The 16,428-nt window shown below is 40.1% G+C and overlaps 1 protein-coding gene across 1 annotated transcript in view; it reads right to left on the reverse strand.

The window, feature by feature from the left end:
* LOC135711348 (microtubule-associated protein futsch) overlaps nucleotides 1-16,428 on the reverse strand; it is a 315,199-nt gene that overhangs the window by 19,216 nt on the left and 279,555 nt on the right. Inside the window, exons 3-4 of the mRNA XM_065234141.1 lie at nucleotides 15,097-15,269; nucleotides 19-400 (exon numbers count right to left, since the gene is read on the reverse strand). Coding sequence (XP_065090213.1) covers nucleotides 19-400; nucleotides 15,097-15,269 — 555 coding nt within the window. The remainder of the gene's footprint in view (nucleotides 1-18; nucleotides 401-15,096; nucleotides 15,270-16,428) is intronic.

Below are 16,428 nucleotides of genomic sequence, written 5' to 3' on the forward strand. Positions count from 1 at the left end.
ATATTCTTCTCGGCTTACCCAACATGTTGAACCCGTTGATTCCGAAAAGTGCAGCATCGCCTTGTCCACCGGGGAAGACATACAGTGTCGGATGGCTGAAACGGATATTGCCGACCACGTCGGAACTTTCCAACAATTCGGAAATCTCCGTCGGCACGATCATCGCTGCCAGATAGTCTACGAATGCATTCAACTTTTCACTGCCCGAACTCAGCACATCGACCGGATTCAGCCGGATGCGACAGAGTCGGGCAAATGTCTTGTCCTGGATTGCCTGCCAGTTGCCGACCGGAGCACAGTGCACGTCCATGGTGATCGTCTCCGGGTAGGCACGCAGAACCCGTTGTACCTCGTGCTCCTGGAATGCCTCCATAAAGTCCACCACCGAGAAGGTGCCGTCCTGGAATTTAATTAGGAAAAGATTTGTTAGATGCTGTCTATATACTAGTTAGACAGGTTTTGAGAGATACCCCGTCTATGCAGATAGAAGTTATTTTTTTTTATTTGTGTGACACAAGCCTAGTCCCTTCCCAAACTGTCTTCGTAGTTTGTAAACAGCTCTTAGGAGTTTTTTTTTTAAATAGATTTTTAGGACGATGTATTATACTAAATAACGTTCCATTATATCGAGGAAAACCTATCAAACTTATGGAGGAAATGCTCCAGGGATGAAACATTGCTCTTCTTACAAAAGAGAGTTTCTCTCCATAACATGTAGCGCAGGAATCCAAAAGGTTACTTGTTTGCTAAGCCTCCTTGTTTGTACTAGATTCACACATTTATGATGAGCTCTATTGATTTATAACAATTATGAGAGGTATGAGTGTTATCCGCTACGCCGGGATCGTCGCCACCATGGTTTATATTGATTTAATAAAAACCGTACAAAAATTAACTTTGATATCACATCAAAGTGGATGCACTTCAATCGTGTCAAAAATATGGTGGAATATTACTTACCAAAAAGGCCAAAATTATCATTAATACAGTGCATGAACTGACATTACATGAGATTTTCGACATGATTGAAGTGCATCGTTTTGGGTGTAATATTAAAATTTATTTTTTGCTGTGTAATAACAGAAGTATTGCGTGCATTTCGAAATGAAAATGTTCGTAAAATCGAGGTGGGTGAGTAACAAAGTAGGCCAAATCGCAAAAATACATGAATTTTTGTTGCAAGAAATTTTGTCCATCACACCCCCAATTCGAAATTAGCGTACATTAATGTGTCGCATGCACATGTTCTTTCGGAGCGAAAAGTGGTCCTCAGAACCGGATCAGGCTTCTGGCCACCGTTGTCACACACATTACTTCCAGGAAGGATCTCTAGTACTCCATCGTACTCGCCTTTGAAAATTAACGTAAATTGATGTGTCACATTCCCATGTTCTGTCGGAGTGAAATGCGGTCCTCAGAACCGGATTTTGTAAGATCCTGATACTGGCAACTGTGGCCAGATTTCGCCTAAGATGGATCTCTGATACTCCATCATACTCGCCTTTGAAAGTTAGTATAAATTGATGTGTTGTCGGAGTGAAAAGTGGTCCAGATTTCGGAACATCTAAGAGGCTCTGGACCGGTTATTTTGAAGTAATATTCAAATAATATGATATGATTCATTTGAACGCCTTAGTTTTGAGGTTGGGAATAGTGCACCATTTGTGCACGATCTGTTTGCGCTTTTCCGGGGAAATTAAGTTTGTAAAAAAATGCACTTTGCGCACACAAACTTGTTGAGCAATAAGTAAACAACAACACACATCGATGAGCAGCTGGTAAATTTCATTGTGGTAGAAATGGCGGCGATTTGAAAGTGTGCTTATACTTTCTGGGACATCCTATATTCGGGTGTCCTTAGCCCGTTCTGCTCTATTTGTTGCTACAGTTTAACTTTTTTTATATATCTTATAACTTATAGTTACTCCCCCGTTTCGATGAGTGTCCTCGTCGCTCACTAGTCACCATAGCCGGTCGAACTCCAGACGAATCTAGAACCGCACTACCCAAGTAACCGCCAAGCCTGCTAACTACCCGATCCACATCCGGATATGTTCCAGGTGCCTCCATGGAAGTGGCCATAATCTGAATGAAGTTTTGAATTTTTTCCTGCAGTTTGCTGATCTCAAATTTTCTTTATTTTGTGATACGTTGTTTGTTGATTGTTGTTTGAGAGAATCATTTATTATGTTTATAATTTTACTTAGTATCGGTTATGTGACAAATCAATGTTACTTAAAAATTAATTAAATCTAATTATATTATACAAGCCAAAAAACTACAAGGGACAGCCCTTTGGGGTTGTACGCAATGGTGACGTAGGACTACGTGGTCTTATATAATAAATCTTATTTGTTAACTGCAGCAGGAGCTTGTGTTTTGTGTAGGAATAGGAATTTGAGCGTAGTTCCCTCTGTTTATACTCTTTAGTGTGACGCGCTTGGCATAGATAGCCCACAGCGACTCACGAAGAGCTACTGATTCCGATCAATAGCGGTGCGGCTTCTTCCTCCTTCTATGGATGCCCATGTGGGCTACAGCTCGCTGCTTGCCGGCAGCCTTTCGTTGTTTACTGGAGAACAATGTTGAACGCCATGCGTCGAAAGCACTGCAGCTGATGCCGACGACCAGACACTACCACACACGGTGATTGGAACTGAATACGATCAGCGGTTGAGGCCAGCCTTGATAGCTAGCTGCTTGCGGGGAGCCTTTCGTTGTGTACTGGAGAACACCACCACTCACCACGAGGTAATCGAATAAACACCGTTTGGTGAGACCGGATGGAATTCAACGTTGAAATCTGTGTTAGGGAAATCGCTTTTCGCAGACAATCGGTAATAATTTTAATTATCATTGCAACAATTGCACATTCGTACAATTTTCAATAGTGACATTTTGAAAAATGATGAAGTCTTAAATTTGCAGATGCGTAGAAATATTTCTGATCGATTGGTGATAAAATTATTGAAATTGGTCCAGGGGCAGCTGAGTTATTAACGTTCAAAATCTTTCATAATTTTGTTACATGTTCGATTTTCGGTTTTCACAAAGTGTACGCCCATTTAGAAATCACAGACGTAGTCCTACGTCCAAATACTTATAGAATCGAACTTCTTACTGATTCGCCCAACTCTTCCATGTCCTTGGGTTCGTATTTCCTCAAAAGATGAAAATAGAATATCACCGGTAATCCAAAGCCTGTGAAACAAATCGGTCATACTGGCTTTCACGAAAACTTTACAAGTTCGGTGTTCTCTAAATGACCTGATATTTTTGTTTCTTGCTTCTAGTGCTTCTTCTGAATAAAGCCCCATAGGCAAGTCCATCGAAGCAATAATGTCAGCACCATGGATCAACACATAATGTACTGATGCTGGCATGTAAAGGGTGATACGGTCAAAATTTGGTCAAGGGAAAACGCGTGTAAATCGGTGAAATCGTTTATTTAAAAAATCAAATTAAATTTCTTTTTCAAGTTCAATTAGTATAAAATTCAGGAAAAATATTCAGTTAGGCTTCCGCTTTTCCAAATCCGAATTGCCGGGCCTTACGCTTGACCCCTACCATCAGATTTTGTACAGCCACCTTGTCCACCTTCTTCGCCGCAGAAAGACAGTTTGCCTTGAACTGCTGCTCGCCCTTAGCAGTTTTTTTTGGTCTTCTTTAGGTTCCGCTTGACAATAGCCCAGTATTTCTCAATTGGGCGGAGCTCTGGCGTGTTGGGAGGGTTCTTGTCCTTGGGAACCACCTGCACGTTGTTGGCGGCGTACCACTCCATGGCCTTTTTACCGGCAAGATGGCAAGATGCCAAATCCGGCCAAAACAGTACGGAACAACCGTGTTTCTTCAGGAAAGGCAGCAGACGTTTATTCAAACACTCTTTCACGTAAATTTCTTGGTTGACAGTCCCGGAAGCTATGAAAATGCTGCTTTTCAAGCCACAGGTACAGATGGCTTGCCAAACCAGATATTTCTTTGCGAACTTTGACAGTTTCATGTGCTTGAAAACATCTGCTACCTTTCCCCTTCCTTTTGCCGTATAAAACTCCTGTCCCGGAAGCTGCTTGTAGTCGGCTTTGACGTAGGTTTCGTCGTCCATTACCACGCAGTCAAACTTCGTCAGCATCGTCGTGTACAGCCTCCGGGATCGCGCTTTGGCCGTCGTATTTTGTTTATCATCGCGATTTGGAGTCACTACCTTCTTGTAAGTCGATAGTCCGGCTCGTTTTTTGGCTCGATGCACGGTTGTAGACGATACACCCAGCTTATTTGCGGCATCTCGGAGAGAGAGGTTAGGGTTTCGCTTGAAACTACCGGCAACTCTCTTTGTCGTCTCAGCGGCTTCCGGTTTTCGATTTCCCCCCGATCCAGACTTCCTGGCTGTCGACAAACGTTCCCCAAACACTTTAATTACATTTGTAACGGTTGATTTGGCAACTTTTAGCGATTTTGCCAACTTTGCGTGCGAGTAGCTCGGATTTTCGCGATGCGCGAGCAAAATTTTGATACGCTGCTCTTCTTGCTTGGACGGCATTTTGACAACTGAAGAGTGAATTCCAAAACCAAAATAGGAGCAACATTCTACACACACACACCTTCAAAATGAGGGGTGTTCAGGTTTTTTAAATGCAAAATTGAAAGAAATACGTCAAGTTGATATTGACCAAATTTTGACCGTATCACCCTTTAGTACCATGGATAAAGTTCTTCGAAGAGCTGGGCATTTTCTAAAGTGTACTTTTTAAAGATAACTGAATCGAAGGTAAAGCCACGTGCCAATGCGTTCAAGTTAACGCTGAACCTTTCAATTAATTCCTTGTTCAGGCCTGTGATCGCAGCCACTTCAGATGGTGCGATGTTTCCGTCATTCATACTACCGGATTCTTGTTTAACCGTCTCCACTAGAATTCCCAATTCCCGGCGAAGTTGTTCCTGAATTACGTGCTTCCGCTCTCAGTAGTCATCTTGCTTGGCACTCCATTTCTTGATGTCCATTTTGTAAGTAACATGTAATAAGCACTCGAAAAAACGATTTTTGAATGCATAAACGGATGTATTTACTGGCCTTTGGATTGCTGATGTAACCGCCATTTTAGATGGTGTTGCTCCACATGCACAACATGTAGCCATGGATGATGTCTCTGTCAACATATTTCTAGCTTTTCCGTCAATCATCGTCATCGAAAGTTTGTGGTGAATTTTACTCGAATGCTCGTCATCAATCATGAAAATTGTTGGATTAAGCGTTGCTATTTGATTTTCAAAATGATCTTCTTCCTGAACCAACGAAGTTTTAGTTTCTTTAACAAACTGAATCCTTAATGGTTTACAAAACCGCGTGGATGCTGGAGCTGGGTTTGTCCATGAAATCTCAGATCCATCCAACTCCCTTAGTTGCAATGGAACAATTGCCGTTAGTAGCATAGATCCGTCACTAGAGTTTTCATTGTTGAAAGCCTGCTTATCAAGGGAATGTCCTCCACTGCCATTTTAACCCCATTTATGCGAAAACTCAAATTCGTTTATTGAACTTAGAAGGTCCATGTTTTGACCTTCTATCAACGTTGTCTCTAAGCGGTTGGCATCAAAATCCAGCAATACTCGTAAGTTCACCTCTGCGCTTTTTTCGTTGATAGTAATTTTGTCAGAAGGTGGATACGATTTTTTCTTTGCATCGAGAATATCATGATACGATGGAAAAATATCGGCATGCTGGATTTTCGCTACTGATTTGATCAAACAATACTGCGCTCTACTGAGATCTGCTTCAGCAGGGCAAAGTTATTCCAGTGACAGTTTATCATCCTTATACCGATCAAGTATTTCGGTAGCTTTATGAGGACTTTTACAAATAATCTGCACCAATTTTGCAGCATGCTCGAATCCCTCAACGCAAATGCTCCGTTCTTTATCTTTTGGTACGATCTGTTGCGTGTTCAAAAGCAACAGCAGGACGACTAAACTTTTGGGAACAGTTACAAAATGATACATAAATTCACCAAACAGATATTAATGTTTACCTTTTGCGAATCCACGGATTTTCCTAAAATTTAAAAAGTTCCTGTCCCGATTAGCCTTTCAGTGTTTTGTTCCATGAAAAAGTACAGGTTTCGGTGACATTTCTCCCTTTTCCGGTAAACAAATGAACCACGTTTCTCAATTTGCTTTATGACATATTCATACAGATGATACCTTTGTTCCTCTCTGCTGCAGTCCACTTTATCCCGAATGACTCCAAACAGTTGACGCCTGCACGCTACAAAATGGTTCATGATGCATCGAAAAATTGAATTGTGATGAATGCTTAGTTTAATTAATTTAATTTATTTTTAGACTTACGTTGTGTATCTCGAAACCGAATCAGATCGTTTAATGGACAAAAGAAGACAAGCTCGTGTTCGGTTCACCAGTGTAAACAAAGCGCGATCACAAGATACGCCTCCTTTGATGTGCATGCTTGCACGGTGTACACTATAGGAGGTGAGATATTCCGGAAAATGACATTTGCGCGATGACGTCATTGCTATCCATCTCGTAAACAAGCGCGAGAGAAAGCAGTCTATGAGCGAAGTTAGTGTTTTCAATGCAATTTGCTTTATTTTATTGCTTTTATTGTGGATAATATAGTGGCTTGTGTTTGCTTCATTTAGTTAAAATACTGTACGGCTGGTGTTTATGATGCGTGATGTTAGAAATTAAAACGAGAAGCATTCTGAGCTAACGATTTTCTTTCTAGAGAGCAACACGAGGATGCCTTCTCTGGCTTTAATATTTGATTTGATCTGATGAAAGTCATTCAAATTCATTGGCCAAACCCAGACATACCCCGGATTCCACCAGGGAAGTGGCTATACCCGGAGATAATCCGAAATCCACCGGGGAAGTGCCCAGAATATGACTCGAATTAAAACCTATCATGTGACACATCATATCACATGAGAATTCAAAAACAAAGTCATTGGCAGCGTCATTTAGTTTCCAGGACCACATTGGCCACACCTGGTCATGTTTCGGGTACCTTCGGGGAAGTGGCCAGAATATGACTTGATTTAACACTCATCGTGCGACACCTCAAATCACATCAGAATTCACAGGTAAGGTCATTGGTGACCTTATTGAGTGTCCAGGACCACACCGGCCACATTCGGACACATCCCACTCGGGGGGGTGAACGTAATCTGACTTTAACTGAAACCCATCATGCGGCACATCAAATCACATCAGAATTTGAAAATAAGATCATAAGACAAGCGGATGAGTGAACGCATTAGAAATTGTCCTAAGGACAGAAATCCCGCAGTGATATAAAGTGAAATTCAATGTAAGATCACATTAAAGCTCTTTTAAAAATAAACGAATAAAGTACAAACAGAAGGTATATTTCAGAAAAAAAAAACAGTGGAAAAAAGAGTAGTCTACGCAACGATCTTCTTCATTTTCCTTTTCTTTGCTTTCGAAGCGTTTGCAATGTTACGGTTTAGATATCTGATACGGATATACAAGCGTGTTCGGAAAAACAGTCTTTTAGCATTTTCTGCTAAATCTACATCCTTAGATGTGTTCATACACGTTTCAATGGTTTTTTTCTCTTCATCAAATGTTTCGCCATGAACTCGTTTAAATACGTTATTCAATGCCATTATCTTGATAGCAAAAGCACGATCCGGTTTTGTCAAGCCACCTTCGGAAACTTGATCCACCCAAGTAAAAACGGATTCGTCCGGTGGGGAAATCTTAAGTTTAAGCTTTTTGATGATATATCCCGCAATATATTCAAGCGCGTCCTCTTCAAACTCTGAGTAGTTTAATGCATCTTCCTGTTCCAAGTCAGCATTGAGTTGGTCGTCGCAGTCCAACGATCCTTCGCCTCCAGTCTCATTTACTTCATCACGAGCAATGTTTCGCAGCATGCAACCAGTAAACTGCTGTTCATCGTACTCTTCATTAGATTCCTCTACGTTACTGCTGTTGACTTGTTGAGTCGCATCGGATCGACCTAATGAAAATTAAGATTTGTTAGATTTTTTAACAGTTAATTGTGTACACCTATCTTAACAGTCTTACTAAGGACTTACTAAGAGTGATATTTTATGTGAGATAATGTATCACTACGAAAACTATAAAGGAATTTTACCTAGAATGCTGTTTCTCAACCTGTAAGTGAATTCCAAGGCAGTTGGGTGGTCATGTAATCCTCCTTTGGAGCGTATGGTTCCAAAGAAACGCTCGAGGTCATCTTGTTGCAGTCGTCTTGTTAAGATGTACGGATTACCGTAAGTGTTTCGGAGCCATTCTGACAAACCGACCAGCGCTGCGTTATTCACGAGAATACCTTTCTGGCATGGTAGGAGAGCACGCTTATTTGGTACTCGTAGATTCGAAATCAGTTCATTGGAATCGCTTATGATTGTTTGATGAACATGGTTTGTGTGGTCGAATGCTTTAAGCCTTTCTCTCAAACCCCTCGTTGCCGATGATGCATTGAACAAATCAAACCAATCATTCATTATTTTTATGAAATCGCTGGTAATCAAAGCATCTTGAGATGTTATCATGCCTAAACTCACAGCTCTCCTGATTCCCTGTGAGACGGAGTGTGATAGTAGCTGTACCGCGTATTTTACTTTTTGACGGGCAGCATCTTTGACATCCAGATGGGTTAACGTGATTTTATGACATATCTTCAGTTCATTTGGCTGAATGTTCAACAAATCCACAACTGGCTTGGAGGTGATCCAGTGTTTCTTTTCTCCTTTGTCCAACACGTAACCAGTATCGAGAAAATGATTACGAATGAGTTTCATGAGATGTGGAGGGTCTGCAAAAGTGAAAACCTTCAGGTCGTCTACGGTAAAAAAGGGCTTGTCGCAACTGATGCCAAGCTCTCGCCAAAGACCCATGTTGGTCGGTCCCATGTCACAAACAACAGCAACAACATGAAATTTAATGTTTTTGAGCGTTTTGATTATATCCGTTATTATAGTTGCATTCATTGCAGTATCAAAATTGTAGTAGATGACTTGCTTCCAATTTTTGTACACTCCCCGGATCATTCCCACTTGGACGTACTTCGATGGCTTCAAAACTTTATCGCAACTCCGGTGGTACTCATAAACTGATTTGACTTTCATTTCGTCGAAAGACAAAACGCAAACACGTTCTTTTTCGCAATATTCGCTGTTTTCCAAAAGGTTCAGTACTGGTTTCAAAACACCTGGCGTAAGCTTTAACTTCCCTGCCCATTTCTTGAGAGTCGAAACTGCAGGTAGAGGATAACCTCGCGACAAAAGCAATCGGTATGCTTTTGCACCAGCAGCATGTAATGATATCGCACGAGAAATATCATCAGGTGTCCACTGAATTCTTCGCTGATTAGGATCCCGCAATTTTCGCAGCTGTCCCTTTGAAAATATCTTCGAAACATTGCAATTCAATGCTTTCGACTTCTGCAGCAGGGAGGCGTATGTTTTATTCTTTCGCTTCTCTCCATTGAGCTTCTTCTTCAATTCCAAATTCTCTCTGCGCAATGAACTTTCCAGTTTTTTCCTAAAAGTAATGTATCATATTACATTCCCTTTTTTTTTTTTTGAACTTTCGATTAACTGCTTACCCCGTTTGAACAGCCGTATTTCTGGTACAGTTAACATATTGAACGCCAACGTCATGAGAAAAAACCGGGCACGATGATTGAACACCAACATCTTTCCGAATCAACGCCGTGGTACTATGAGAAGAATACTCTCCTGCCGTACTCGTGTATTCCTCTGAAGTTTCTTGGCTCAAAGTGGATCTGCTATGAAGATATTATTGAAGTAAATATATTTTTGAAAACAGTTGAATTTAACCTTCTTCCGGAATTCTCTGGCAATGTTGAAGAAGCAACACCTTCATCCTGCGCTGGCAATTTCAGGCTAGGAACCGCTCCTGGTTTCAGCCTTCGTTTCGACCACTCCGTATTCAACAAAATATCTTTCAGCCTGTAATCTTGCTCGGAGAAATGTTCCGAGCAGATTTTCAAATGTTGTTGCGTATTTAAATTTCTACCGCAGGCTTCCAACCACAAAACTTTCAAACTTTCCTCACGCGGAAACCAAAAATACTTTAATTGTATCGAACACAGTTTATTCCCTTCGTAATTACTGCAGTTAATTACAGCACACTTCACCATTTTCAACAAATTAAACTCGCACTGCACGGCATAAAATCTATAGTGTACACCGTGTCGCACTACACAATTCGCGTTGCTACGGTTCGCGCTGTTGAAAGATAGCAATGACGTCATTTGTTTACATCCGAACCAGATGTTTACTGTCGGTAGTAGCCTGCCTTGTTATGTATGCCGTGCATGCTTGGACAAGTGATGTGCTTACACTCAAAGATAAATTAAATTAAAAAAGCTTTAAAAGTATGCAGATTCCCGCTTCATGCAGTAGTCATGCATGATTAAATTCGAAATAATCTTTCCACTATTAAATTTGATTCTGTTTGAATATTGATATACAATCAAAAAAGATTAAAATTCAATCAAAAATTATTAAATGAATCAATAATGATTACAATTTATTCAAAAAAAAAAAAAAACATAATATTCAATCTAATCAACCATGATTAAACTGGGTTTACTTACAGATGATTATTTTTTTGAAATAGAATATTAGTTTTTAATCATTCGATATGATTAAACTGAGTTTAATGTCAAATTGATTAAATTTTAAGCAAAATGGGAATAGTTTAATTTATCAGTGTATGCAATATTGTTGGATGCGGCGAATAACATCAATGACTTCAAATGCACCGGATCAGATTAGTAGCAAGTATTAGCAACTAGAACCTGTTTGTTTCTGTATATGTTTACGAACATTTTGGTATGAAACTCTTCGCTGACCAAGGTGGCGCAATGTTTGTACAGCTGTTTTATTCCAAATATCTATATATTTTCATTCACTCTTCATCGAATGAACGTTTTCACTACAAATCGACTCAACAAAAATATTGTGATCAATGGAAAATCTAAATCTACATATTTTTAAACGAATGGTTTGATATTTGGATCATTATCGTTATCGTACAGCGTTTTAAACCCATATCCTCTATGACGCTTTAAACTAGGTCATTCAAAAATCCGCATCAACTCATACTTTCAACAGAAAAAAATCAAAGATGGCGGCAGCCGATTTAAAAAAAAAGTGGGAAATACTACCAAATACCCTTCAATATGGGTATTTTCGGAATCGGGATGACGGAACGGGTTCGACGTGTACATCCCGAAAATAAATGTCAGACACCATTTTGTAATCCAAGATGGCGGCTCTTAGATTAAGAAAAAAAAATATATCAAATTTTGGTATTTTCGGAACAAGTACTACGCGTACATTCCGAAAATCGAGGTCTGACGCCATTTTGATATCCAAGAGGCGGCCAGTGACTTCAGAAAAAAACTGTCAAATAATGTGGATATTTTCGGAGCTGGTTCGACGTGTACATCCCAAAAAATGGATGTCTGACGCCATTTTGGAATCCAAGATGGCGGCCGTTGTTTTATGAAAAGCTGTCAAAATCTACGATATGAATATTTTTGGTACAGGACGCGTGTAGATGTCAAAAATCGATACCATTTTTGAAATCCAAGATGACGGCTCTCAGATTCGGAAAAACTGCCAAATACCCTGCAAGATGGCGGCCATTGGCTTCAGAAAACTGTCAAATATACAATAATATGGATTTTTTAGACGACATGTATATGCCGAATATCAATGTCCGACGCCATTTTGAAATCCAAGACGGCGGCTTCCGGTTTCAGAAAAGAAAGAAATATTGTCAAATACCCTACAATAGGAATATTTTTGGAAAAGGAATGACGTCTAGATAATGACATCTAGAAATAAAAAATGAGTGTCATGAAATCCAAAATGGCAGCTGCAGGATACGGGAAAAGTGGGAAATACTGTCAAATACCCATGAATGTGGGTATTTTGGGATTCGCGGTGATAGCTACGGACTAGCAATTACTGTCCGATGCCATATTGAATTCCAAGATGACAGCTTCTGATTACAGATAAACTGGATAGTAATGGTAAATACCCCAACAATATGGGTATTTTCGGAATGGAGACGATATGTAGAGCCTCAAAATCGATGTCCGATGCAATTTTGGAATCTAAGATGGCAGTCCTGTTAAAAAAAAAAACTGTCAAATACCCTATAATAGACAGAAAATTGATGGCGGACGCTATTTCGGCATTTCAATTTTCGACATCTGCACGTCGTCTTGGTTGCGAAAATATCCATATTGTAGAGTATTTTACAGTTTTTCCCACGTTTTCTGAAACTGAAATCCGCCATCTCGGATTTCAAAATGGCGCTGGGCATCGATTTTCGTTCTCTAGATGTAATCCCGATTCCGAGAATACACATATTGAAGCGTATTTAGCAGTATTTCCCACTTTTTCTGAAAACGGCAGCCACCATCTTTGATTTCAAGATGGTGCTGGACATCGATTTTCGGTCTCTAGACGTCAACCTGACTCTGAAAATATACATATTGAAGGGTATTTGGCAGTATTTCCCACTTTGTCTGAAACCGGAATCCGCCGTCTTGGATTTCAAAATGGCGTCTGAAATCGATTTACGGGTCTTAGATGTCATCCCGATTTCGAAAATATCCATATTCCATCCATATTGGTCTTGATCTACTGAACAACTTCGCCGAAGAAAGCAACTTCCTAGATGGCAAGGATTTCAAGATATCACACAAACAAAGATATCACAAATTCATGTACAATAGCGCCGCATAGTGAGAAAATTCCGATGTTCTGTCCACCAACCATAAGGCCTTGATCCACTGAACAACTTCGCCCAAGAAAGCAACTTCCTAGATGACAAGGATTTCAAGATATCACAAAAACAAGGACATCATTAATTCATGCACACTAGCGCCGCGTAGTGAGAAAATTCCGAACTTCTGTCCACCAACCTTTAGGTCTTGATCCACTGAACAACTTTGCGCAAGACAGTAACCTGCTATATGTCCAGGATCGCGAGATATTCCATGCTGGTCCCTATTAGGTCAAATCCCATATGCTACGTGTACTCCATTTACGCGAATTCGATTTACGCGGTACGTATTACTCGTGCTCTTCGGGGGAAAGCTGTAGATATATACTAAGAGGAAGAGGAGACAACTAGCTTTTTACTTTTTAATCTCTATCTCTATTTATATCTATCTCTATTTCTTTCTTACGCACTTCAAATCGGCCAATCACGAGCTTTGAAAGAAAAGTGGTTCGTTTTCGCCCCCGTATTGTCTCCTCTTCCTCTTAGGTTATAAAGAGCTTAGATCTAATTTTGCCTCAATTGTTCGAGTGGATTTTTTTTTGCACAAAATGGAATGTTTTCACTGCAGTTGACTTCTAAATGTATTTACCTTTCTGTACGTACCGTAAGATTTGATTAAGAGAAACAAACTGTTGTGATATTGTTGAAAATCTAACACTGCTTCTTGACCCCAAACTTGGCCTACGGATTCTAAATTAGGCCTAATGCATTGAATCGCAATTGAATTCACTTCGGCTTATCGGCGCGTTTTTATTGACTTTGTTCGGTAGCTTTTGAACTAAAGTATCGTACCAAACGCATAATTGACTTGTTCACTCTGGACTTATGCGATGTTTTCTGCTCGATAGGCCCAAAATGGGTGATTAGGCTGAAGTAGTGCTCTACCCCGTCTATTGTACAGTTAGTGATATTGCTAAAAAATCAAATCTGTAATTTTGCAGACTACAATATGTAATATTTAAAGCATCATATCAAAATTATCAAGCGCATTTGTCGATTTTTTGCATTTTTTTTTTATTTTTAGGCTACCATTCTTGAAGCATAGCTCATTCCCAAATGAAATCCAAACCATATATGGGAAGATCAAAATGACATCTTCTAGTCCTAAACCCACACCGGTAGTGCCTCAGACTCAACTCCAACATTTGATTGTCCCTGGAAACCAATGGAGCTTGCATGTTACAACTCATACGACCAGCCATAAATCATTGTGCTATGGACGAGTAACCTGAATATGCCAGATCCTCATTCGCACCAGCTGCCGCCTTTTCAAATCCCATCCTATTACTGTGTATTTAGATGTAATAGGTATACATATACTACAAACCATTGTACCGATCCCAAAATGTCAGACTAGACACCATGGGTGAGCAGCAAAATCTTCATCCGCCCGAAAATCGCCGGCTCCGAAAGGTGTCAGGCTGGAAGGTGTGCTTCCCCTGTATTCTCTTCCGGTAAACCTTCCATGAGGTGACCCGTTTAATCCTATTTGAAGCTGCTTAGTTGTTCCGTTCCGTTCCCCCGCTGGTGCTACCACGGAGTCAAGGTTACGTCACCGGGTGACGTCCCAGCTGTCTTCCGCTGCGTTCCTTGTTTGCTGGTATGTTAGTAAGGCGGTGGAGCAGTTACAAGTTACAACAGCACAGTCAGTCTGTGAGCGGTGGAAACGGATTAGCTCATAAAACATGACCTTTAACATTTCGGCTCCTTCCTTGGGTGGAATGGGAATGGAAATGCTTTTCGTTCGTCCATTCGCTTTCGGTTATACAACCTTGGAGAGGACGGCTTTCAAGTGGAAAAGTGGAATGATATTAGAATGTTAATTTTTAAAATGAAACATGATTAGCACATTTTTTCCTGACACGAATGAGATATGGGCTAGTGTCAGTTACGGAACGGTTCTTCGGAGGGCTATCAGTGCTGATAAAACTTCTGGAGCTTTCTGTTGTCTAGATTAAGAGTTAGGAACAGTTTGAGTAAAATTAGATAATTAGAAACCCGATCAATATGGTGTGACCTCTTTCGCAATCTCTGGCAAGTAATTTTCCGGCTCATATGTTTCAATTTCCCTACTTCTTTAATCGGTTCAGCTTTCCCTTCGGAGGGGATAATTAATTCTTGTCACGGGCCACCCTCTGTCGCTTCTATTTTCAGAACTTCCGTGCGGTAATTATCTATCGCTTTCCTTCTCTCATCGCTCTCACTCACAACCCCGTTGACGACACATGTGAATTGTGCAAGTTCATAGTGAATCCTTACCTGCAGGACCCAGGAACCATTGCCGGCGAAGGTATAACCGGTGTGGATGATGTGTCGGTGCCGGGTGAAGCTACTCAGCAGATTCCGTATGCACTGGATGAAGGTGTTGATCTGCGGGTGGATCAGGATCTCCGTGACGAGATTCTCGCTCGCATACTGGATCAACCGTTCACCTACGGGAAGAGAAGAAAGGGAAACGGTGGTAAGTACTGGGTCATGTTTCTCACATCAGTATGACAAATTGCGACCCTCGTCATCCGACAGTATAGAGAAATGACCAAGGTCGATCGTCTACGCCACATTCAAGGCGCTGTAAGTGCAAGTCACATTGTCGATTGGTTTATCATCATATATTTGAACATTCCTTGAAATTACTTTTAAACTTTTCGGACGGCTGAGTGCTAGGGAAATTGAATTTTCGCTTTGTTCATCTATTATGTACCTACCTACAGAGAGGTGAAAACGACGTTGACCGACTCAAAATATCATTCTAGGAAATTTTGAAGGAAATCAAGTGATGTCGTTCATTGATGATGAAGGTCAGAAAACAGATTGCGTCGTTGTTACAAAAAAAATCAATGAATGCCATGTCATCTAACTGTCTATGTAATTGTGGAAAAAGTTAGTGGAGATAGCGCTTTTATGTGTGAGTGAGAGAGAGATAGAACTACAATAAAGATTCAATGTAAGTAAAAGACTTACTCATATTCACGACATTAACTAAATTAGTGACTGAATGAGATGTGTGGGCAAGATAGCGTTAGAAAGATAGTAATGAAATGAAATTAATTAATTAATTTAGCTTTATTTAGGAGGCTTTCAGCCTTAGGCTGGTTCGGCTCCGTGAAATGAAATTAGTGAAAAGTAAGATAGTTAATAAATAGAGGAAATAAATGATTGAATTAGGCCGGAACAAATGGTAATGTTTACATTTGTCACCGGTTCAATTTCTGAAAATCATGAGGGGGGAAATTTATGATAAGTAACTGACCGGAAACTATTAATTCAAATGATAAGAGGAATTGTATCTTATCTTTCATCACTTTTTTTTATATATTCCATGGTTTCTGGCATGCTTCTTATGTTGATGTCAAAACATTCTGTTGTTCAAGATGTATCCTAGGATTTATTCAGAGTTCTTCTCAAAATTTTCTTGATTAGTTTTGGGATTCTATTTGGAGTTCCATAGAAATTTTCTCCTCAATATTCTAGCATTTCTCTGCAGAATACTCTAATGATTCCCTCTAAAGAACTTATATAGATTGTCTATGAAATTTCACCAAAAATTTCCTTAAATGTATTTTCATAGCTCTCTTTTACGTCTTCTTGAAA

This window comes from Ochlerotatus camptorhynchus, unplaced genomic scaffold (genome assembly GCF_037179485.1).
Source record: "Ochlerotatus camptorhynchus isolate MF236.1 unplaced genomic scaffold, CSIRO-AGI_Acam_v1.1 ptg000432l, whole genome shotgun sequence".
Lineage (NCBI taxonomy): Eukaryota > Metazoa > Arthropoda > Insecta > Diptera > Culicidae > Ochlerotatus > Ochlerotatus camptorhynchus.